At 38.1% G+C, this 25,394-nt stretch overlaps 1 protein-coding gene across 17 annotated transcripts in view; it reads right to left on the reverse strand.

Moving 5' to 3' along the window:
- Positions 1-492: 492 nt before the first annotated feature.
- The window catches only part of mbnl1 (muscleblind-like splicing regulator 1), a 55,689-nt gene continuing 30,787 nt past the window's right edge, over positions 493-25,394 (reverse strand). For 8 of the 17 annotated variants that reach the window (XM_030159887.1, XM_030159888.1, XM_030159901.1 and 5 more), the window contains 10 exons: positions 13,260-13,430; positions 12,690-12,914; positions 9,603-9,842; positions 8,568-8,621; positions 7,198-7,351; positions 6,259-6,294; positions 5,372-5,463; positions 4,876-4,920; positions 4,133-4,204; positions 493-3,969 (listed from right to left, as the gene is read on the reverse strand). In XM_030159887.1, coding sequence (XP_030015747.1) covers positions 4,148-4,204; positions 4,876-4,920; positions 5,372-5,463; positions 6,259-6,294; positions 7,198-7,351; positions 8,568-8,621; positions 9,603-9,842; positions 12,690-12,914; positions 13,260-13,430 — 1,074 coding nt within the window. In that variant the 3' untranslated portion in view covers positions 493-3,969; positions 4,133-4,147. The remainder of the gene's footprint in view (positions 3,970-4,132; positions 4,205-4,875; positions 4,921-5,371; positions 5,464-6,258; positions 6,295-7,197; positions 7,352-8,567; positions 8,622-9,602; positions 9,843-12,689; positions 12,915-13,259; positions 13,431-25,394) is intronic. The other 9 variants (XM_030159891.1, XM_030159895.1, XM_030159892.1 and 6 more) reach the window with 9 other exon arrangements.

Below are 25,394 nucleotides of genomic sequence, written 5' to 3' on the forward strand. Positions count from 1 at the left end.
GACCTACAACATTATATCTGGTAGAAGTCAGTTATTAATGCTCTCCACACATTACATTCATTTGGCTGAAGTGTTTCCCAAAATAGCTTGGCTGCTGCATTGAAAACTTATTATGACAAGGAAAACCCTAGTTCAAGGTAAAATGATCTTAATAGTGATAATATCCAAGCTTCAGAATGTACTTAGCGGTTGACCTGAGGTGCTTCCTTTCCTTTTAGTTAAAATAAATCATTATAAACCTCTTGATTTTGCCCAAATGTCACAATTTCCTACTAAATAGAAAGGGTGTGTTATAATTATTTTTTTTCCCTAATCAGCTCTGACCTAGATAATGCACATAATCTCAGGAAAATTGCCCAGAGCACCATTCATGTAACTTTCCCCATCTAATATACTGTACATCAGCCTCTACGGAGCTGCTCCAGAATATACTGTCCCCTATAACAGAACGTCCTAGATCGATTTGACTGAACAGAGGCACAGACCACAGAGTTATCGCATAAGCAAATCAAATATTGTTTTATTCAGATTTTTTTTCATCCATACAGCAAGAGTCAATTATGGCAACAGTAAAATGTGCATAAACAAATCTGAAGACAGAATAGTACATTATTGTGTGGCATTTGTTAGCAAATACATAACTGGTGGTTGCACTTACAAGGAAAAAGCAGTCAAAGCGTACATGTGCCCCCAGCAGGGAAGAGAAGCCTTGGTTTCAATCAAGAGACTGAACATCTGGTTTGGAGAAAACGCTGCTTTGGTTCTAGCGACGATACAGAGGCCTGAAGTCAGAAACATGCTGACTTTGCCCGGCGACTGTTACATTCATTTTTATGACTAATTTGCCAAATACGTATTTGGTGTGGAGCGCCTTCGCCTGCTGAGTGCACAGCTATGATAGCAGAAACAACTTCTTGTGAGTCAGTGTCGACTGTCATTATGGCTATGAGAAAGTATTTGGGGTGGATGAGTGCTAATACTTTATTATTTTTTAAATAACATGTTTGCTTGGAAAATATTTTATCACACAAGAGTAAGATGACTTGTATTTGAAGTATTATTTCTCCCCACTGTGGATGTTATCTACTGTATGTATAGTTGGAAAATAAACATTACTGTGTATTCTGTAGTCTGAATGTGTTATCTTTCCTTACATATCTAAGCAGTTTCTTTTGTTTACATGTTTGTACTTTTACATGCAGTCAAATCAAACTATTAAAGAATACATACTTTTGAGAGTTTCATGTATGAACTGTACCATGGGAGCAGCAATACTGCATGACCAAGTCCAACAAATGAAATATGGACATCATTTGATATGTCATCCTACAACAAGGGTGGAGTTCGCATGACGTTGGGATGTCTAATCCCAACAACATTCCCTGGCAATACTAGCCACTGATAAAATAAGACAAAAAGCGCATAGCTTTCTCTGAATGCATTGGCCAAGAAACTAGTGCCCTTCTTTGCAAGCAATTTTTTTTAGCTGGTCTTCTAATTTAAGAATTTAAATTAATCTAACAAAATTCCTTATAATTATAGATCTTTTTTATTCAAAATAATATCTCAATATGATACACATTTTTTCTCTGTTCATTTGACTATATACAGAAGTGCAAAAAGTCAACCTTCGTCCCTTAGGTTAGAACTCATCATCTGCAGCATTACTGACTTTACCGCTGTGGAAAAGCCTTTTCTTTCTCTCTCCTAATCTCACCATCCACCAAACATCCGTCAATCTCACTGCTCATTTTGGCCTGACATTCAGGGCAAACTTAAGAAATATTCAAACAAACATAATCTTGTACATATCTTTTTGAAATGGATACAGTAGAAAATAATTTTTACTCTAAAACATGGACAATCTATATTTTCAATACAATATATTTTCAAACATGATCTCGACATGTTACAAGGAAAATTATGTTGGTTAGAGCATTATATTTTTTGTCTACTCAGAGATGCTGCAGATGCAGCAAATTAATTGATCTCATTCCTTGTATCAAAAACGTCTTTCATCAGCAAAATTATCTGACAATGTAACATCAACTGAAAAGACATCCAGCTATATGAATGAAGTGAATATTTAAAACTGACTCAACACATTATCTTCTATATGGTTTGAAAAAGTTATGAATGTCATACTACCTCAAAATCTACAACAGCTATATCAATGTTGTCAAGTAATATATAGTAAGGCAAAAAAGAAAAAATCTACAACTACATACCTCAAATAGATTCAAATCCTTAAGTAGTACATAACACATAAGTTCAATGAAATTTAAGAGTAATTGTTACTTTTACATAAAGAGAAAGAAAAAAAATCATAAGCGGCATGTGACCGAACTATAAAACATCATTGGTGTTCTTTACCTGCATGGTGATTGAAAGTACATTTGATTGGGCTGAGACCCATTAACAGTAATCTAAGGCTTTGTTAGGTACATTACAATCGGTAAAGACGCACTACACACCTCTGTGAACACAGAAAAGATACGTGATCAAATAACTAAGATGAAAGATGATAAACATGTTTCCTTAATTGTTTTCGCCTTATGAGAGATGCTTCTGTAACTTTCTGCAAATACGATTGACAGAAAAACTGTGCTTTGGTTTCTGTGGTCAGATCTACACGTGAATGTCGACCTACGTGTTTTGCTGGGGAACAAAAGTCTAATCTGTTGTTACTTCCTCAAGAGTGAAAGTTCACATGGGGCGGTTGTGAAATTAGAAAAAGGGGACCAGACCAACAATCGTCCAAGTGCACATGTGGTTAGAATGACCTAGTAGACCTTCAGGTCCATTGTTTGTGATTTCCATCAACACATGGCTCAACAGTGCTTCTTACAGACACAGTTTGAGTTACACCTCTTTAGAAAAGGGGGAACACTGTAACACAATGTCAACTGAAGCAACACCCTCTACTTCACCAGGCTTTAGAGTCAATGGACTAGAGCAACAAATTATTCCTTTGGATAAAAAAACAACACTTACTCTAGGCAATGGAAAAGATTTATGACAAACTATAGAAAAACCCTCCATTTTCAAAGTAAAGACATCAAAATTTTGGCAAGAACCCCACTTCTAAAACTGATTAATTAAAGAAATGAAAAAAGTAAAAAATAAAACACACAATGGAGATTCTGAAAACAAAATAATACAAAAAGAGCCATACAAAACTTTTACCTTCGGTAAACAAATAACACTGCTGAGATAACACTCTGGTTTTAGCTGTATGGCCTTGATGGCACATCACAAGGTGAGAAAAGCTAGCCTGGCTGTGCTTTCAAGGTACACAGGTATGTTGGTTTACCCAGAACATTCATATGTCCAAGACCCTCATTTCAACATCTAGTTTCACTAGTAGCCGTAAAAACACAATACTGTACATGCCTAATTATTTTGGCGAGTAAAATTCCTGTTAAAATTATTGTGCCTTTCAGATTTAAATTCAAATTCAAGGTGCATGTTCGCATTTCACTTGTAAACTATGAAATATGGCTATTAATTAAAAAAAATAAAGCAGAAAAAATATAAAAGGAAAGAAAAGTCTTGGTCTACTAACGTACCAGCACTGAGTGTTACTTTGTGCAACACACTCTTGACCTTCTGTGTGTGTAGTAATGGTAAGGATTAGAACGAATAGACTGCTATGGTTTAGTCAGACACAGAGGTCTAATGTGAACCTTTCTCACAGAGGGAGAGGCACACTGACCCTGGCACCAAGATATTCTCCTCTCTCGGCTGGACGCTGAATTTGACAACAAAGTCTTCTTGACGTTGATATGTGGGCTGATGGCACAGATCATGTGTTGCACTCTTGATGTTTACACGTGTGATGAGACCATCGTTGTGGACCGGCTAAGAGATGGCAGACCCTCCTCGTCCCATTGCTTGACATTCTGAAGGTTATGTACATAAAGGCTGAACTCTTTTGGCTTGGACGGTGCCAGCACACATTCATTTGATCTGTAAGACATGACAAAAAAAAAAAAAAATTACTCAGAATAGTCATTTTATTAATTAGAAAAACATATTAAGCAATGTGAAAGTTGTACTCTAAATGCTAACCAGAGCAAATAAACAGTTTCTAATGAACACAGACAATTTGGGGACTGAAATAGAAACTTACTGTTCTTGAGAGGAACTACATTTGAGTCAAGTACTTGTGACTACTCAGATGATCTGCAGATATTATTGGAATCTGTGGGTAAACAACAGACACACATCAAATGAAGCTTCCTCAACCAAAACCTCTCAACAATAAATGGGCGTTGGCTGATAACATGAGCGTGGATCAACACATTTTAACCACATCCTCTCACATTAAGATGAGTTCATTGCTGAAAAAAAAAAAAAACAAGATAAAGAAGCAATTCGGCTACAGTTCATTCCGTTGTGACATGTCAATAAGAGGCAGCAGACAATTCTGGACAGCAAGGAAAGAAAGAACGGTGAAGGGAAGTGAGAGATGAGGGGGAACGAAGGAAACTGTCAGTGAGGTGGCTCCCCATGCAAAAGTCCTCCATGTTGTTGACCTGCACACCTCAATGAAATGCAGAAAACTGGCCCTGGGTCAGGAATTTCAACATGATGAGTCATCCAGCCCTGCCTTAACTCTTGTCACTGGTAATATAAAATTGAGCAATATAGCTAGCTGCTTACAAAATACCTTCCACAACTGAAATCAAAATGTGTTTTTGATATCTGTTTAGCTTTATACACGAGAAACATGGTAAAGCTTTGCTTTACGTGCTGGAAGCAGCAGCAAAAAAAAAAAAAAAAAAGGCCAAGCACCAAAGGGCACAGATAGCGACTTTTGCACAAGCGGTGCAGATGGCTCTAAAAAATGGAAAAAAACTACCTCATACATACCAATTGCATGTATTCGTTGGTAGTCAACTTTGATAAGGAAGAGTCCTCAAAATGGGAAAGGACAAAAATCGAGGTTACAATGAGGACACACATTAAATGCAATACAGTTTTCTCCAGAAAGACAGATAGAGAGGCTAAGAAATACTAGAAAGCTACAGTATTGTGGATATATCAAAGAGTGGATATAAAACGTCTCAAAAGTTGTAAAATGTGTACACATGACTGCATGTTGGACTCCTGTGTAGGCCAACAAGAGGGAGTACCGCCTTTTACCCAACCCACCCCTCGCTGTAAGACACAAGCATCCCCTGATCATTCATGTGCATTGAAAGAGATGAGGGAGATAGATAGATAGATAGATAGATAGATAGATAGATAGATAGATAGATAGATAGATAGATAGATAGATAGATAGATAGATAGATAGATAGATAGATAGATAGATAGATAGATAGATAGATAGATAGATAGAGAATGAGGCGGTAGAGGTGCAAACCTGATTGGTGGAGGCAGTTGCGAAGGGAACGCTTGTGGCAGATGTGGTGGCTGCAGACACAGTGGCCGGAGTACCACCGTGCATCATGGGAACTTTTTTGGAGGGAAAATCATGTAAGCAAAAATACACAGAGGAGCAGTGTAGCCACATACACACCAGGCAAATGAGGGAAGGAGAAAGAGAGTGTGAGGGAATGTGGGAGGGATTCTATTTAACTTGTTCCCTTTCTTCTCTCTGCCGACGCTAATAAGATGTCTTGTGATTTTTAGAACAGTATAAATACAGTTAACTTTCACATTTTTGTTTGTTAGGAATGACGTACTCTCTTAGTGAAGATGCAAGGAGAGCTAACTTCTATTAACACTGAAAAATAACACTGAAAATTTACTGTATGTAGGTTTATATGTGGAGGCAGAGGAGATAAGGGGGAGGTTATAATTGAACTCCCTCTGTATTTTTAATATGTTTAAAAAGGGTTTTTAAAGGTGTCAGGTTAGACCAGCCAATAGCCAAGTTAAGAACGAGCATGAGGACAAGAGTAGTCAAGTAATGTCAATGTTCACAGGAAAACACACAAAATAAATCACAATCATATATTATCAATAAAAACATCTGTCATACAGGTAAAATATACACCAACAACATTTCAATGTCTTAAAATTCATCTTTCCTTATATGGACTCTTTCTTATGGTTCAATTGACAGAATGAATTGTCACACAGTTGAAACAGTGACTCTCTGGTCACCAAACCCAGTAAAAACAAAGCACACACAGCTGACATACACATTAATTTTCACTGGCTTTAGCTGTGCTGGATAGACTTTAATGATGTGTGAGTCACAGACATGAGGTTACAAAAAACTAAGGAAGGAAAGCTGGAACCTACCAACACTGGCTGCAGGTGTCATGCACAATATTGAGCCTGCCCATCATGCAGTGCAACAGGAAGTGGATTGGATAGGGAAGAGAAATCATAACAGCCCATCACAAGGTTCGTTAGAGTGAGGGGGGAGAGATAAGGTGGGAAAAAAAAGATTAATATCTTTTGGATACAGTCATCAGTGATCGGAAAAAGCGAAGTTGTGAACTCATCGTCAGGCAATCTGTTAATCAAATGAGACTCTGAATCTTTTGTCTGAAGTGTAAAGCATATGAATGTATAATACACAAGAGGTTATGATTGTACACATCGAGTATTAAACATTATATACACACTCTAGACAGAAGTGAGAACAGCTGATGAGTACAGAAGCCAGACTCTGCAGCCTGCTGTTTGTTGCCAAACTGAGGTAGAACTTAACCCTCCCATTCAGCCCTGATCATCCCAACTCTAGCCAAAGCCCCAGGATCATTTCTTATTGAAAACTGAGTGATCACACCCGGGCAGTTAATTTTAAGAAGTAAACAAGCCCTCTCTGTTTCAAACACAAGCATACATGACTTGCTCGCTTGGGCTGCCTTCACCAGGAGGAGCAGTTAGCTCTGTGGAGTTACATGGAGGAAATTAGTAGGCAAACAGCTATTTTAACCCATCCTTCACGCACAGTGGCCATGCAATGCCATACAAAGCATACAGTTTATTGCTTGTAGCTTTTAACCTCACTTCTGATCTGCACTTTGTAACCCTCACACTTAAGTCTCAGGTTGAAAGTTTTTGACAGTTGTTATTATTGTTTTTTTCTGCATTATAAGAAAACAAACTGAACTGTTCTGAACTGTAATCTACCACTCAGCCCAACCTCAGCCAAGCGGTAGCCGGGTTAGACTGATCCAGGTCTCCTCTGGGTGGTCTGAGCACTAGCGTTGGTTGCTTTTGGAGGCATACCTGATGGAAGGAAAGCAGCCTGCTGCTGAAACTGCATGCTGGCCAGGGCCTGTTGGTACTGGAGCATGCCAGTGTTAAACACGGCAGAGGCCCCGTTGGCCTTCTCCAGGGCTGCCCGCTTTGGCAGGGGAGCCATGACACTAGGGGCGATGCCCTGCCCAGCCAGACGGAGGAAGGTCAGTGAGAAAGAGGAAAAAACAAAAAAAAAAACAAACGAGAGACAGAGAGGAAGAAGTGTGTGGAACAGACAGAAAGAGAAGGTGTGTTGGAAAGAAGCAAAACAGGAAAGAAAACAAAAAAAGTACATACGTTAGAGGACATAATATGGTCAGCATCACAACATCCTTGTGTGTACAACAACAATATCATCATATCATCAGTAGCAAGCAAGCAGCAGTCTTACACAAGTACTACACAAGCAGGAGCATGGTGCCTACTGGAGCTACTGGCTAACAAGCATTCATGTATTCATTATTTCATCTGTAAGCTTACTGGGTTATTGACTTTGCTCTCCTAGGACTGACCTAATGCAACATAAGCAAGCATTAACTCTTAAATCAATAAGTCTGCTACAATAACAAGAGGTGGAACAAGTAGGAAGCACAGAGAAAGGGACGCTGCACTGCTAGCTCCATGATAAACTGTGTAAGCCATGTTTAAGTGATGGTTCACTCTCAGACGAATGTCAAAAATGGTCTCAGGCCAAGGGATTCGAGTCAGCTCTGAACAAAAATATTCTGTCTGGTGTGGATATTTACATCTTAAAACAGACTTAACGTGGATTTTATCTTGGCGTGAGGCCATTTTTGAGGTCTGAATATCTGTGATTTGATGATAGAGTGAACTATCAATTGAACTCTAATCATCTGTTATGGTGAGATCACTCCTGTATGATATAAAAGACTGTTCCTCTTAGCCCCACCCTTATCCATCTGACATGCACTAGCGACACAGACATGCACACATTTGATTGAGCTGTTCCACAACACTGACACTGACTTTGACGTACAGTAAGACTTTAAAGCCATGCCACCATTGTAAAAGCTCTACTTGTCTAGCCCTCACTGACAGTTGTTAAATAGGCTTTAGGTGATGAACTGATTGTGGCTCCTGATCATAAATTCCACAAGTGAATTCATGTATTTTTTTGGTGACGGAGGGGTCAACTTATAGAAGAATATTTGTTCTTGTACTCTGAACCCCCGAAAAAGCCACAATCATTTTATCACAAGCAATAATGACAGATCAACAGGAGGAAAAACAGACATTGCACTGAGACAACGACAACAAAAATAGCTAGGTATCTTTGGTTAAAACACTGCTCTACAACAAAGCCACATGCCAAGCTAAAAGGTGAAAGGTCATAGTACCAGGTCAAAGGTTGCGTCGAGGGGTCGCTTCAGTGATTTGACAGCCGACTGAGTCTTAATTAGCAGGCAGCGAGCACATGATGGCAATGGGCCAATGGGGTTCAAGCGCATTAACATAAACCAGCAAGCAGAGGTGCATCATGGGGGCAGCAGTGCAGTTTGGGTATAGGTGAGAAAAAACAAAAACAAATAAAAAAACAAATCATTGGAATGCAATATACAAGGGGATAACAGGACTAAGGCATGCACAGTGTGGACACTAGCTCTACTGCTCGACAGTTAAATGATCATCAATAATCTACCGATCTACATTAGTTATTGTCACACAAAGATGGATGAATACAGCAATGAGAAAATTATTCAATCATTACTTTCAATAATAAAGAAGTCAGAAAACAAGGAAGCACATATTCATATATATTGTTTCACTGTGCACATCATAGTCAGTGTCACATTACAATGATTCACCCCAAGCTCTCTGCCTCGCTACATCAACAAGAGCATGTAGAAAATACAAGTGTGGCTATACTATTATTCACATGTGCTGTTACTGTGAGGCAGGACTGAAAGCACAATGAATCCTTTTCTATAATGTCAAGAGGAAGAGAAGTAATAGATAGGAAGCAATGAAACAATGGAGTCACAAATAAATTAAGACCATCAGAGAGAGAAGGACAGAGGAACTGACTCTCTGCTTGTGTTTCAGGATGAGATGAACTAGGAACAAGACAATCAGAGCAGGAAGAAAAAAACAAAACAAAACTAGAATTAAAACTGGAGTAGGGTGCCATTGTCTGATCCTTCTTCATATCATCCCGTTTTGAGCAGATTTCACCCAAAACAACATGCAGACCATTAGAAATCAACCTAGCAAAAAGCAGAACTGAAAAAGCTACATAATCAACAGGACACTTGTACATATAATGTGAATATGAGCCACAAAACACATGTCCTACCACGTGACTGATTTGTACTCTTTCTAATATGTGTAATATGGGTGTGGCTGAGTGTGACCATGCCTGTGCGACTGCTCACCATGGCCGCGGCGGCTGTGGCCTGGTTCACCTGGTGCTGAGCAGCCTTAATTTTGGCCTGCAGGTGGGCTGGCGGATGGAAGTACTTGCATTTTTCCCGAGAGCACCGACCCTTGATGTAGTCCATGCACACGGTGACTGTGTTGTCATTGGTGTCTATCATGGTGCTGTCTGCGGGGTGGGCAAAGCGACAGTCGTTTTCCCCTCGAGAGCAGTTACCTCTCTGATACTCTCGACACACCTGAAAACAAAAGGTGGAAGACGTAATTTAAAACACATTCTGCATATGGATAAAGCAGATCTACAGAAAACAACAGAGTTTCTTCAGCGTCTTTACAAATATATATAGTATGACTTATCAAATATAGTATATTAGAGGGTGTGTTACAAAAATGCATTAAATTTGGCCTGTTTTTGGATCTAGTACTGTGCAAAAGTCTTAGTTCACCTCTAGTTTTGTTGTGTTTGCAAGGTTGAAATGAGCATACATATTTATCTTTCGTTCTGTTTTCGTCACATACAACAAGAAAATAGAGGAAATATTTGCATGGTTGTTAACCCCACAAATGTAATAACTCCCACAAATGCAAAAAAAATTTGCAGCTTATAACGTAATAATCCCACAAATGTAATAACAGTTGCCTACCATAAACGCAATACCTCATTTTCCCACTTTGTGCTCCTACCCTCTCCATTGTTATCATGATCATATCCAGACATTTTATTTACATGGTTCAAACATAGTCTTCTATTATACTTAATGAGATTAAATAATATGCAGTTCATACTGAAGCTTTTATAATAAAACCTTTTCTACATTTTTGCCCATTCTGTTTTGTTCCTCCACTTGTATTTGTAATTAAACACAGATTAATCTAGAATTCATACCATGTGGTGTAACTGCAACATTTGATCATCTTAAAAAGGCAAGTATCCAAAGGACAAGAATAAACAGGAAGAAAAAGGAAGATGAATGAATATTCATGCATGTATTACTTAAATGTATTACATTTATGGGAAGTTATGTCAATTTTTGAAACTGAAGATTTTTACCGTCCCACAAAAGTAATAAATCACACAAAAAGGCAATTGTTATTACGTTTGTGGGAAAGTTATTACATTTGTGGGATTATTACATTAAAAGCTGCAAATTTTTAATACATTTGCGGTTTATTACATTTGTAAGGTTAACAACGGTCTTAAAAGACACACAAAAACTGCATGGGTCCTAAAAGTTGCAGTCAGTGTTTAGTGTGACCTTTGACCTTGTGACAATAAGCAGCACAAACAATTAAAAACATCTAACATGTGCTGAAGGAAACCAGGTGAAAAAACATCAGAAGATTAATGCCATAAATTTTATATTTTCTGGACAAATACATTAAAGACATGTGGAGCCACACTAAATCCTACCATTCTGATTCATAGAAGCTGTTTTTTCTATTTAAATCTGTACATACTTCCCATATATCCAGATTATATTTTAATTCAGAGACTGAGAAATGCATGTGTAATCATTTTAAGTTTACTAAACCAAAAACCCTAATGTTGACCTTAGACTGTTGCACAATTCTGTATAGCTCAAAATGCCTGATTAGATCATATTCCTTGTTCCGTGTGCAGCATTTCAGCCTCCTCCTACACCTTAATCACACTTCCGTTTTAACCACAAGGTTTACACAGTTTTTGAGTGTGATCAAGTGTACATTTTTTCAGTGTCATAATAAACATGATACTCTTTACGAAGACCTGGAATGTGTTACTATGTAGTGACGTTTACTCTGAGGTCTTTTTTAAAACTACCCATGAGGAACACCAGGGGGCAGCACTTTCTTTAAAATTAGTGCTTCCAGGAGGCCTATCCACTTCTGCTTTCATGCTCTGAATGTGTCAGCAGTGTTATGTTTATCTGAGCATGAAAGTGCAAACATAAACAGAAGAAAACAGGTAAATTAATACCTTGCTTTTTGCTTTCCTTGTTTAAATCAAAAGATGGAAACTAGTTCTCCAGCACATGGGCACAAAGAAGTAAATGCGGTAAACAAACTACTTTCTGATGATGTATGCTGGAGATTGGGTGCATTTAAAAAAAAAAAAAAAAAATCTTATATTCTCTACTATCCCACTTGTCTGGTTCTCAGGATGTACTTATATGACATTCTCGTCTGTTCTGCGATCTGCACGTCAGAGTATACAGTCACATTCGTTACCTAAAGGAACACTCTTATATAGGGAGGGGGTGTAGACATTTTAACACAACTCACTTCCTCATTTGAAAATGTTTCACCCAAAAAACTTCACACTGCACTCTCTGCTCCGCACCACCCAAGACGAGTATGAGTCATTTAAGAATTAGCCAAACTACACAGAGAGTTTTTCTTCTAATTCCAGAATGAAAGTGGCTTGTGCCAGACTTATCACCACAGCTGGCACAGCTCTAACAATGTGTGGAGACAGATCTGGTTATGTGAGACAACCCTCCTAGTAAAGCAGACGAAAAATATGGATGGATGGAATTAGTCAAATATAATTTTGAGATTTTTTTCCTCTTTGCTTGGTGTTGTTTTTCCACAGTGTTATTATAGTCACCTCCAATAAAGAAATCATTATGGATCTTTTCAGTCAACTACATTTTCATTGAGCTAGTCTAAAGGTATTTTATTTTGTTGAAAATAACAAGTAATTACACAGTCACTGCTGGTCTGATGTCCACATCATAGGATGATAAAATATAAGAGTTTGTGAAGCTTTCACTGTTTCACATTCTTTATTTTCATTGACTTGGCTTCTACCATATTTGCATAATTGTGCTTGTTATTAATATCTTTATTCAGTGCTCACAGATGTATTTTAAGCAGTAAAACATGACATTATTCTTCTGCTTGTTAAAACACGTGTTAACAACACTTGTCTTGTGTGCAGGCTCATTATCATCCTGGACGACTACACTCCCACTAACACATCATGAGCACAATTTACTTGAGTGCTGGTGAAACTATTTGGGACGAGTGGGTTGATTTTATGCTGCATAATAATTCCCACTCCATTAGGAAGAAAACTGTGTCCTGGCTGTCAGTTTGGTAGTTACCTCAAGTCTGTCTGTTCTCAGCAGTTTCTGTGCTGCAGCAGCGGCAGCGTTGGGAACTTGGCTGACGGTGGGGCTGGAGGCCATGAGGACAGGGGTGCTGGGCAGGATCTCGGGCGGCATCAGGCCTGGTGACACTGGGCTCAGGTAGGGATTAAAGGCTGCGGCTGCAGCTGCTGCTGCTGCACTGGCATTGGTGGTCAGGCCTGGCGTCACAGAGAACATGGGCTACAGGAAGGACGAGAGCAAAATGAAGGCAAGTGAATTGACAGAGAATATCTGCAGCCAACTAAGAGTCAGCTTTTTGGACGAGATAAAAGAGGGACTGACGGAGAGATGAGTGGACAGTGTTCAAGGTTCAAGGTTCAAGGTTCAAGGTACTTTATTATCCCCTAGGGCAAATTACTGTAGAGCCAGCAGTTACACATCAACAACAAATGACAGATACAATACGAAAACAAAACTCACACACTATTCAGGAGTGAGGAAGCTGTATGTGTGCCCACTTGTACATGTATATTTTCTCACCATAGGCAGTAGCTGTGTTGTGCTCATATATGTGTGTTCTCTCACCATTGGTGGTAGCTGTGTGCCAGGCATCATGGCATTGGCGAGCTGCATCTGCTGGGCCAGCATGGCCATGTTCTTCTGCTGGATCAGGTTGTTCCTGCCATTGATCTCCAGCTGGGTTTTTAGGTGGGGAGGAGGGTGCAGGTACTTGCAGTTCTCTCTGGAACAGCGGCCCTGAAGAGGATAATAGAGACATGAGTCTGTGTTGGGCTGCATTCAGTTTCTGATGTTCAAAATACCAGCAGTTTTTACTGTTTCGATCTTTAGATACTCCAACACTGTCATCGATCCATGCAATCTGATTGAAACATAAGGTAGGAGCCTTAAGAAATTTGTGTCCCATTTGCGTTATATCATATTTATTGGGTGGGAATCATAGAGTAACTCGTAGATGATACTAACACAATATTTTGCTCATGACAATAATAGTAAGACAAACATTAATATAAATGATGGAGCTTGTGTAAGAATAAAAAAAGTTGTAAAAGTGCAGGAATAATGTATTATTCACAGAATTGGATAATTGAGATGAAATGATGAAAAAAGAAGTCTTTGCTTAGAGTCTCTCTAACATATACACACCGACTGTAACTTCCATGTCCATGTGTAATGTATTTATTATAAAAATATCGATAAGTGGCGCCAGTTCATTATGAATGTATCACAAGAGGAAGCAATATGATATGTTCCTGCATCAACATTTTCTCTCTAAATTTTCATTGGCATCCATTTCACCTTCTGTCTTGTGCAAAGTTGTAACACTAAACATGCTGAAAATGCTAGAATGTGTGTAAGGGAGGGATTATATGAGCAAGCACACTACCCTGTTTACCGCTCAATGTCAGATACTGAAATTCACATTAAGCCTGAGCTGAGTCTAGCACTAATTGTTAACAGCTTGCTATTTCTGTCAGTCCCGGCAGGGACATGTGTACGTGTGTGTGTGTGTGTGTGTGTGTGTGTGTGTGCATGTGTTAGCCCCAGGAGGTCAGGACTGACAATGTGGTGCTGCTCTCCAGACGTCCAGCTTAGCTACATGTCTAACTGCAACTAAAAATATATTTCACTCATATGATCCATATATATTGTATCAACAAGTCATCCTGAGGTCACACTTCAAAGCCGGCGAATAATTATCTAAGACAGGGTTCTGTTTTTGCCACCTGCTGAGAGTATCCAATTATACCTTGAGTCTGTAGAGGAGTCTAGGAAGAAGTTGGACACATGCACATTCTCATGCGAGTGGGAATGCACACACATTAACGTGTGCACATCAGGGTCATGTTCGTGTAACAGGTGGCAGATAAAACGTCACACAAACATAAAACAAGTGCATGCACAATCACGTCTGCAGTTAGGAAAGATGTGTATTTACTTTCAGCCTGTGACACAGCTGAGCTGACTGCGGCAGCCTGTGCTTCCCCTCGCTGACAGAGCTGTCCCCACAGGGATTCATGGCAAGACCCTGCCATGACTTCATCCCCTTCTCCTATCTCCTCCACTTTCACTGACACTGGAGCACCAGACAGGTGTGATGGGTAACGCGGTGGGGGTGAGGAGGAGGGACACTTATATGGCAAGGGAACCTATCTATCTCTCTGTCTATCCGTCTGTCTGTCTATGAGGGAAATTTATGGGGCTGTGTATCATGATAAAGGCTTTACAACACGACTACACACATAAAAGCTGAGTTAATATTATACTAACTACATACATTCACCAAGGTTGCTTCCCACCGCAAATATTAATATCATGTTGCCTCTTTACTCATCATTAAGCAGTTACTGCACAACTACAAGGCCAGTCATTAAAACTTCATGTTTTAGCTCAGTAATCTCCTACTTAACTCTTATTGATAGTAAAAAAAAAAAAAAAAAAGGTTAAAAACATCACTAAGTACCTTGTATTAACTTTTAATGAGTCAATATTCCACTGGTGAGCAACTAGTTGATGTAGGATAAGTGCATGTTTATACAGACATTTGCATACAGGGTTAAAGAGCGTTTGTTAAACACACATGACTGACCAGGTTCTGTGAAAAACAAAATATTTGCATGTTACCTGTATTTAACCTGAGCTGGCATTCATAAGAATTATGACACTGACTGATAAAACTGAGAAGTGTGTGTTTGTTTGTGCTTGTTTGTGCAGGGAAAGTGGGCAAGTGTGCCGGTTGAGAAAAGAGGAGCTGAAAGCAGGTTCCAATAGCGTTCATCCAGAGAGTGACAATGGTATGCAAAAAGGGGAGGGTGAGTGTGTGTATGAATTGCATGAGTGTGTGTGCAAAGGAGGGGTGGCTTCGAAAGCACGAGGGATCAGGTTGCGTTCACCTCGTATGACCCCGTCTGTCGACTGCTGGATTCACCTCTGTAGCAGTAGATATACGTGTGTACACCAGTGTGTGAGTAAAGGTGAGAGGGCAAAGTCTGAGACAGAGACATGTGGCTTTGACTTGTCAGCGGCATTTACCAAAGAAAGCATCCAAAGAAAAAAGGACATCGACCAATAATGGCTGCCATTTTGAATAAAAAATCACATCAGAGAGGGGGAAACGTCAGGCTGCATGAGTGGAAAAGAGACAGACAGATAGTGAGAGCCATATTGACTCCGTAGCGAGAGCCAGGCTGCGTCAGGGAAATTTTAGAACTTGCACAAGAAATGATTAGTGTGGATCATCACGTAGAGGAAGGAGAGAGAAGTGGAGATGCAGACAGAAGGAGGGAGGAGGAAGACGTCGCCACTAACATCATGTTTGTGGTTGTTATTGTGACATCAGCGGCCTTGAGGAGCAGCTAGAGACGGTGTCCACGGCAACAGAGCAGGCATACACTCCCGCTCTAACAACACGAGTGATTCCTGGAATTTTCCTGATCGCTTGCAGATACAAGAACTCAGCAAAGAAAATACTCGAGACACAACGAGCCCCGCAGTCGTAACTATTCAAAGACGAAAGGGCACCCAACATCATCCCCTCTCTGTCACGCCATTTTGCTGCAGATGGATGACACACACATATAATCTCTAACATGACTCTTGTCTGCACAGAGGGATTCCAAACAGCCACTGTTTTCCTATTATACCCGTACAATTAAGACCTAATTATGCAAACAAAAACTTGCATATGTGATGCTAAACCTATAGAAAAGCTCCAAATCCATTTTTCATGCCAGTGTGAGAAAAAACCTGTTGAGAATGTGATTAGTGAATAAACTGGTTTGTCACTGTTGTGTGATTGAGTCAGAAATTATGAAAACAAAGGAGTGAGGAGTGACATAATGATTCATTCATCCCAGGGTTGGAGAAGGAGGAAGAACATACATCATTTCAGTGTTTTTTGTGTGCAGTATGTGCTAATTTTCATGCTCAAACAAAACTACTTTACTTATATTTTATTTTACATCTCAGACCAGCTGTCTTATACATGACAGTGTTCACAAATAATCTATGCCATCATGTCAAACTGTCAAACGTAAGCTTACTGTAAATAAAAAACACAAATATGAATAAATAGTCTCAAATCAGTAATGTGTTATAGTGATACAATATAATGAAATAGTGAACACTGCATAAATACAATGTTTTTAAATGAGTATAATTTACATTTATGTCACTATTGTGCCCTATTGAACTTCCCCGTCTTCCTCATGTTTGGTCGTGCTGTGTTTCATATTAATAGTTGTGTGTCTGTCTTTCCCTCAGTGTGATTCGACTTGCCAAACACCAGGCCAAACTGGGAACAATAATCCCGCTGGCTACCGTGCAGTCTGATTGATGAAGTTGTAATAACATGTCCCACCCTCACTGCTCTCTCTCTCTCTCTCTCTTAACCCGTAGTAGACACACACCCTGCTTTTGTGACTGTGTGGGATTAAAACAAACAATGAACCAATGTTTAAAGAATGCTGGGTGGGGTAGCATCCCATCCTTTTGAGGAGAACAGATGAAGCCTGCGACAAGATGTGTTATGTGCTGTGAGAGAGGGGACAGCGAACAGGTGAAGACACACTGACCTTTATTTACTTAAAGACTGCAGTGGAACTACTGAGGAACTTTACAAGTATTTGAGGTTCTCTAAACAATGCACAACTCAAATTTATGGAAGTTGCCCTATGTGCGGCCAAGAAGTGCACTGTGACGTCATGAAAATCTGACTCTTCTTCTCTTATTGATAGGTGGTCTTTTGAGAAGAATAATTGCATCTCCCCTCGAAAAAAACATCACTTATTGTCTCAGACTCTGACAAACAGCCATTTTAGTCATTTTATATGAGATTTTTTTTTTTTTATGTTAGCAGAACCAATAGGGTCTTTTAGTCTTTTAGTCTGTATTGGTATTTATTGATTATTTATTGTTGATTATTTAAATCACAGGTGTCAAACATGCGGCCTGGGGGCCAAATCCGGGCCACCAAAGGGTCCAGTCTGGCCTTTGGGATGAATTTGTGAAATCCAAAAATGACGCTAAAATATTAACAATCCTTTTAGTTCAGGTTCAACATCAGAACAATTCAATCTCAAGTGGGCAGGACCAGTAAAATACTATCATGATAACATATAAATAATGACAACTCCAAATGTTTCTCTTTGTAAATGTAAATATTTTCATGTATTTACACTAAAACAAAGTAGAATTTTGCAAAAAATGTCAATAAGATGAAATGTCCTAAGAGAAGTAAGTACAATTTTACAATATTCTGTCTGTTACTAAACATTTTGTGTATTTGTAGATCCACTGTTTATCTGTAAGTTCTTATGTACATGTGTAAATGATAAACTGAGGCAGAATATTGTTAACATTATACTTATTTTTTTCAGTTTGTTCATGTTATTCACATCTTTTGAAAGGATAGTTTGTAGAAGTAAACCTTTTCATAATGTAAATTAACTTTTTTCGCTCTAATCCATAGAGAAAAGTTTGGACTTGAAATTATTTATATATTATTACGCTATTATTTTACTGGTTCGGCCCACTTCAGATCAAATTTGGCTGAATCTGGCCCGTGAACTAAAATGAGTTTGACACCCCTGATTTAAATGCATTATTCATAGTTGCTTTCAATGATCTTGTATTTGTGCAGAGATTTATTTATTTAGGTTTGTCACATTGCACTTTGGATGTGGGCTGATGTCTGTGGTAAGCTGCAAATGAATTCCCCATATAGGATAAATAAAGTTTTCTGAATCTGAAAATGATATAACACCTTTTTGGAAATTTGGCAGCCATATTTAGACCATACTGGTACATCTGTTACACCAAGTACTTAATGTAGCTAGTTGTTTGTACTGACCTTGAACACTGACTGCTTTTTTGGGGTAAGAAGATTATCCTGTTTGCCTTGCCTTTTGTTATGTCTCTATACTGTTGGTATGTTGATATGTTTGTATACATTGCATATATAAAACTGAAAATAAAATGTAAAAAAACAAACAAAAAAAACACTGCAGTGGAACTGACCTACATAATCTAACTTATCCCAACATTCTGATGTTTTCTTTTAAGTCTTGGGCATATGACAATGAGTTGCAATTAAAATCTGATTCTTCCATCTGTAATTCACACAACGGAAATGCCACATCTTCAGATTACTATTCTGACAGCTCTTAAATTGGTGAGAGCTAAAGATACTGTAGGTGAAGGAGAATGCTAAAAATAGTAAATACCTGATGATTCCAGGTTTATGTGACAATTGACTAATTTTCTCAGTTTTACATTTTGGTAAGTAAGACATTTTTAGACTGCTGTCAGGCTATTAATGGGTGCTCTGGAGTGCTAGAAGAAACCAGATGAACAGGTACTAATTTTTCATACTGGTTGAATTTGTCATGTACTATCATACTGTAGCAGAGCTAAAATAACAACTGTAACACTTCAACTGCCAGTGAATTATACCATGTTCACTGAGAGTTAACCCTTTCTCAACCAACAATCAGTTACCCTCGGTTTACTGTCATAGTGACGTTACAAAAGCAGGAAGAATCCACATGACGTGTAAAGACAAGATTTCACTGCTGACAGTCAGGTTTTTGTTTGGATAAGGGAGCATTGTTAAAGTTGGTGGGATTAAAGGTTAGCTGATGGAGTTTTAAAAAAGCCAAATAGAGTATAGCAAAATAACTGGTCGACAAAATGAAAGAAAAAAAATTGCATTGTTGGAAATTACCTAATTTTGACTTAATCATCAACTGTAAAGTGGTTGTACTGAACATCTACAGTTACGGAAAAAATTATTAGACCACCCCTTGTTTTTTTTTTTTTTCAATTTCTTGTTCATTTTAATTAGAGCTGTTAGAAAATATCGGTTCTGCAATATATTGTGATATTTCATTTCACAATACTGTATGGATATTAAAAAGTACTGTATCGATATTTTTAGGTATTCATTCAAATGCAGATATGGCAGAGGTTCATTTTTGTTTTTTGTTTTTCTTTATTGTTTATATGTTATTTATTATTCAACACTGTTTTATTAAATAATGGTTATTTGAAGCATCCTAAAAGCACTTTTTACTGTTTTTACTGAGAGTGGCAGATGGTAGTTCTTTGGAAACTAGGAGAAGTAGAAATAATTTTGTGATATAACATTAGATTCTGTTCTGATCAAATAAAAATGTGTTTAGTATTTGTGCATATTTCTGGTGTAATTCAATTCTTCCAGGAAATAATCTTTTTTAAAAAAAGAAAACAAACAAAAAAAATAGAATTTTTTAACAGTATCGTGATATATCGTGACATATCGTATCGTGATCCTAGTATTGTGATTTGTATCGTATCGCCAGATTCTTGCCAATACGCAGCCCTAATTTTAATGCCTGGTACAACTAAAGGTACATTTGTTTGGACATATATAATGATACCAACAAAAATAGCTCATTAGAGTTTAATTTCAGAGCTGATATCTAGCCATTTTCCATGTTTTCTTGATGATAACCAAAATCACTTCAGTTCTTACATTAATAGCTATGGCATTATACTGCCAAAAACAGTGCTTTTAGACATTCCATGTTTTCTTTTCTGTCTGTTTTAGTCACATGATACACACAGGAGTTAGTAGTTGATTGTATAACCATTGTTTTAGATGACTTTTGATGAAGTCACATTAATCAATACCAACATGATTAAATCAATGAATAACTGAACTACTGTATGCCAATGTCATTGTATCAATAAATCTGGGGCTGAACCTTAGTGTAGTAATTTAAAATCTAGTGTTTTCCACAGTCTGAGCCATTATTTTGTGTCAATGTCAGTTATTACCCAAGGCAATGGAGTCGGGCTGATGTGGGTAGGGTGTGTGGTACTGTCTGCATGTTTTTTTTAGTTTGTTTGGTGATGAATATCTTTGTAACATAACTCCATAACAAACAGAGCTAAGATGTTTAAACTTGGTTGCAATGTTTATCAAGATCTACCCTGGTCACCTACAAATTTTGAGATGAAAAGGTCAAGGTCACAAGGATAAAAAAAAAAACAGCCCTTGTAAAATTCACATTCATGCGTTCATTTAAAATTAGGTGCATGTTTCAGTTTATATGGATAAAAATGTATATTATGTCTTTAATGTATACAGTGAAAAATCTCAAATAAAGGGAAATTGAGTTAGATAATCTAAACAGCTACCAGATGTGGATCAGTACCTCTTTTTAGTGGAGTCTAGTTCCAGATGAGAATCTTGACCTGCAAGTTATCTGTCCTTATTTTTAAGTTCTATTTCCTGCAACCCTTTTTACTTCATATACTGTATCATTTTGTTTAGCCTCATAAAACTTATTTTAATCAAAGCCTTCTTATAAACTACAAAATTATAGTTTTTTTTTATAGTCTTTGTTGTCCTCACAGGGGAATAAGCTAAAAAAAAATATTTTAGACCCAGTAATGTAATTCTAACAAAGAAACCAGAATCAGAAAATAAATAAATAAATAAATAAATAAATAAATAAATAAATAAATAAAAACTGTGGTACAAATGCTTAGCTGTTGCTTATTCATTCTTTTCTAATGTTTTATAGCCTGGATGATAAATAAATTGATCAGGACAATAACAATACGTTTTGGTATAAGTCAATTAGGGTTACAGGAACGTATGTATTATTGTAAGGTGTATATTATATCAGTTTTAAAGAGCTCTAAAATCAGTTAGCCTTTATCCTTCTTTGGATTGGTGCAGCAGCGTTGTGGTGTGATGTTATGGTGTGAGCTGGGTTTTGGTGTGAAGCTACACTGTTCTCTGCCCTGTGTTCCAGTGACTTCTGTCTAAACATACACAGAGATGAAAGCCTGCTCTGCTCACACACACTGTGAATGAAGCTTTGTTCTGCAGGAGACCAGCAAAGACTCAAAGGACCAGACCCAGCGGTGGGTCTCTTTGTCTACTGTGCATACAAATATAGCAAGACACATAAGACATATCTCCTAAGCCACAATATCGACTGTGTGCAGATCATTTTACACGGAATGTTAACAGGAAATCCTGGTAGCCGGTGAAGTAGCATGTCAATTATTGGCAGCCAAATAGAATATCTAAACATGGTGGTAAAGTGCTATTTCAGGGCTTTTGTCAATACTGTAGAGCTGCAATAAATCACTGATGAGCTGATGCATTGATGAAGTATTAAAGTAATCGCAGACAATCAATTCATTGATGTGAATAATTGCTTTGACCAAAAAAAATCGGAATATTTTCTTTCTTTCCTGTTCTGTAACTGAATACTCTATATGGATACCGGAACGCATCACATCACATCCCTGCTGACTTGAAATACTATCATGATAAAAACATCCATGTTATTAGTCAATAATTGTCATGATAAATGTCAAATCCATATTTCTGTTTTCTGAGTTTCCTTTCTGAGTGAGACTTGAAGAAACCATTTGTTTATTTGTGGTTTAGAATGATTATTTCTGGTCAGAATGTGACAAATATATCAGAAATCTAGGCCTAGAGGTAGAACATATATTTATTTTTTCATTATAATGATAAAAAAATTTCAATATCAAGTAAAAACTCTGAAGCTTTTTGTAAGTGTAGATGACAATGTAATCAAAATTTACTCTGCAATGATATTTATCTCAAAGTAAAATAATGACACGTCTAATTATAACTTTGTTTCTGTCTGTCACACCTGAATTCAATGTTATACTTTTATCTGTAAAGTGTATCTTTGAGTTGTAGACAAAACCAGACATTTAAGGATATCATCTTGGGCTTTGGGAAACACTGATCAATATTTTCAACATTTAATGACAATTTATTGACCAGAACGAGAACTGGCAGATTAACCAACAGTGGAGAAAAGCCATACAAAACTGATCAAATAATCAGCAACTCCTAATCAGTAATACCCTCATTACACAGCTAAAATGAACAAAGTAAGTCAAACAGTAGGTTTTTGTTGGATATGGAAGTGGCAGTTTTACATGTGGTGAAGGAGATATTGTTGTGAGATGTTATTTCTGTGGTTTGCATTTCTATATCTAACCACGAGCAAACATTCAAACCCATGTGATTATGTCTATATCTCCCTTCTGGGACTCAATGTACACAGTAATCCATGCAGTGCAGCTTAGTGGTCAGGGAGTGGATGTGACCACGGGGCTTATGGAGATATGGAGGAGGGAGGGAGTGTTAATCTATGATAATAGTTACAATATGCCCCTGGTGACGCATTGCCACCCTCTACTAAACAACAACGAAGAGAGAAAAGAATTATAGGCTGAAGTGGAGCTAAACACAGACCACACACACAGCGATAAGGTAAGTCCGATAACACTCTAAATGGCAAAAAAGATGAAAATAACAGCAAACTACTAATAAACCCCAATTATGTTTTTAACAGTTACGGCCAGTTTAGCTATCTAGGTGGACACAAACACACACATGCTGCAATGAGTTATTCACACTTGAGAGGGTGTTGGTTCTCAGAAATGCCTCAGGTCAGATGTCACGTACACAGGAGCCCTGCATCCAAACTTAGACCTCTCTGTTTTTTTCCCTGCCACCCCCCTGCCACCACCACCACCACCACCACCTCCCCCCTCCCCCAACCTCTCTTGCTATCTCTTTTCACATAAACACACTTTCATGTGACTTTATCTACACTAATTTCACACTACACCCTCCGTTGAGAAAAGCCGGGGCTTTTACTCCAGCGAAGGCTAACAAGGTTAGTTCTAAACTTTTCATTACCAGTAATAACAGGGCGATCACACAGGTATTGATTCGAGTTGCAGCGCTTTATGAAAGCCATCCAGTACTCGCAGTGTGAGTACATGGGGCAGGCTGGGAATGTTCATTTAATCATCTCTGAGCTCTGTTTCCCAGTAGGAACAAGAAAGACGAGTCACTGCACAGAAATCACAAGGTCTCGGCAGCAGCGAGGCGTCAATAACGGTACTGTTGTTTCTGAAATGACTGAGGTGGGCTCTTCTCTCAGTGACTGTAGGCCTCGCATTCTTAAGATTAAATCCTGATTTTTCATCTTACTAAACACTAAAAGATGCTCAAACTAGAGACACAAGACACAAACGCTTGATTTTACTTGTTCAGTTATAATAGAGATGATATATAGGTCACATTGATTACAGCTTTATGGCACATACTTTAAGTGAGCATTGGATGATGTTAGTCTTGAAAAACTGCAGAAATAGGATGAACTTTGTCACATACAGATAAATAGAATTAAGGGTGAACAAGAGGAGTAATAAAAGTGCCTATATAAAAAAAAATATCCTCTGATAAGATAAGAATGTGCACTGTGTGCCACAAATCTATTTCCTTCCCTTTTATACAGACTCTGCCCCTGTTTGTGCTGCTTCTCAGTGGCAGCTTTTCAATGATTCCACATACTTCAAAAGAAAAGTTTGAAGGCATGTTTCTACTTCTTTTTTTTCTTGTATATATCCATCTTTGATCCTGGTTTGCTGTTCTCTCTTCCAAATCCTTACCACAACATTACCATCTGCACACTGCTCAGTTCCTCCAGGGTTCAGTGACACCTGGATTACAGAAACACACAAACAAAAATGTCTTCTCCATCACTGGCCAAGTAACGTCCACGGGGCAGATGATTAGTTTGCTTTGCAGTGCTAACAGATTTATCTGGCATATATTATGCTAATCTGATCTCAGAGACTGTAATCCTATCCACAGCTCTAATCCCACTGTCAAATGGCCTAATCCTGTTTCTGCATGCGATTATCGCCTTCAGACTTGGCACCGGCACAAGCAGAATGCTTTCACGCTCTTTTTCTGTTTTATTGCAGTTTATCCTCACATATTTTTTGATGAGAAAATAACCATGAAATATGTAATATTATGAAAAGGATTGTACTGCAGTCTGTTGTGTCAGAGGATGTATTATTATTATATCTGGTGTCTGGTATATCATTATATTATATATTATAGTAATTACTGTCTTTTCAGTAGTCTATATTCAATTCCAGTTGTGCCCCATGGGACCTACATTTTTTAATCCCATTTTAATTATGCCATCATTTACAGTTTTATATTTGTCAACTGAAAAGATAATTCCACAGGTCAAGAAAGTTGTAGTTCATTGTAAAACTGTTGGACTGTGAAAATATGCATTATACAAAGACTCATTCATTCATTCATCATCTGAACCCGCTTTATCCTCACTAGGGTCGTGGGGGTTGCCTATCTCAGCTACTTATGAGCAAAGGTGGGGTATACCCTGGACGAGACACCAGTTGATCGCAGGGCCATATACACAAAGTATATAAGTAAAAGTATAAGTAATATGAAAACTATACACCCAAACGTTGCAGAGGTAAAGTCTCTGTCCACAATCTGTTCAGAGTTGCTGAATATTTCTCTGTAGCTTCAACAAGACCAGACTGAAATTATTTTTGACTTATTAAACTTGCCAGTAAAATTACCTTTTAAATGGACAAATATCATATGTGCAGATGGTGGCACAAATCAAACTGGATGAAAAATTACTAATCTCTTCATTGAACGCTGTTGATATTTTTTTCCAAACTTAGGTCTCATGGGGCACAGTGGAAAGTGTGGACTTCAGCTCCTTATAAAATAAATGTGTGGATTAATGCAACTAATGAATATACAGAGGGATAATGACGGCTCTGGTGGTTCCCAGCGTCAGAACAGCATTGTATAAA

The sequence above is a fragment of the Sphaeramia orbicularis genome, chromosome 17 (genome assembly GCF_902148855.1).
Source record: "Sphaeramia orbicularis chromosome 17, fSphaOr1.1, whole genome shotgun sequence".
In the NCBI taxonomy this organism is placed as follows: domain Eukaryota; kingdom Metazoa; phylum Chordata; class Actinopteri; order Kurtiformes; family Apogonidae; genus Sphaeramia; species Sphaeramia orbicularis.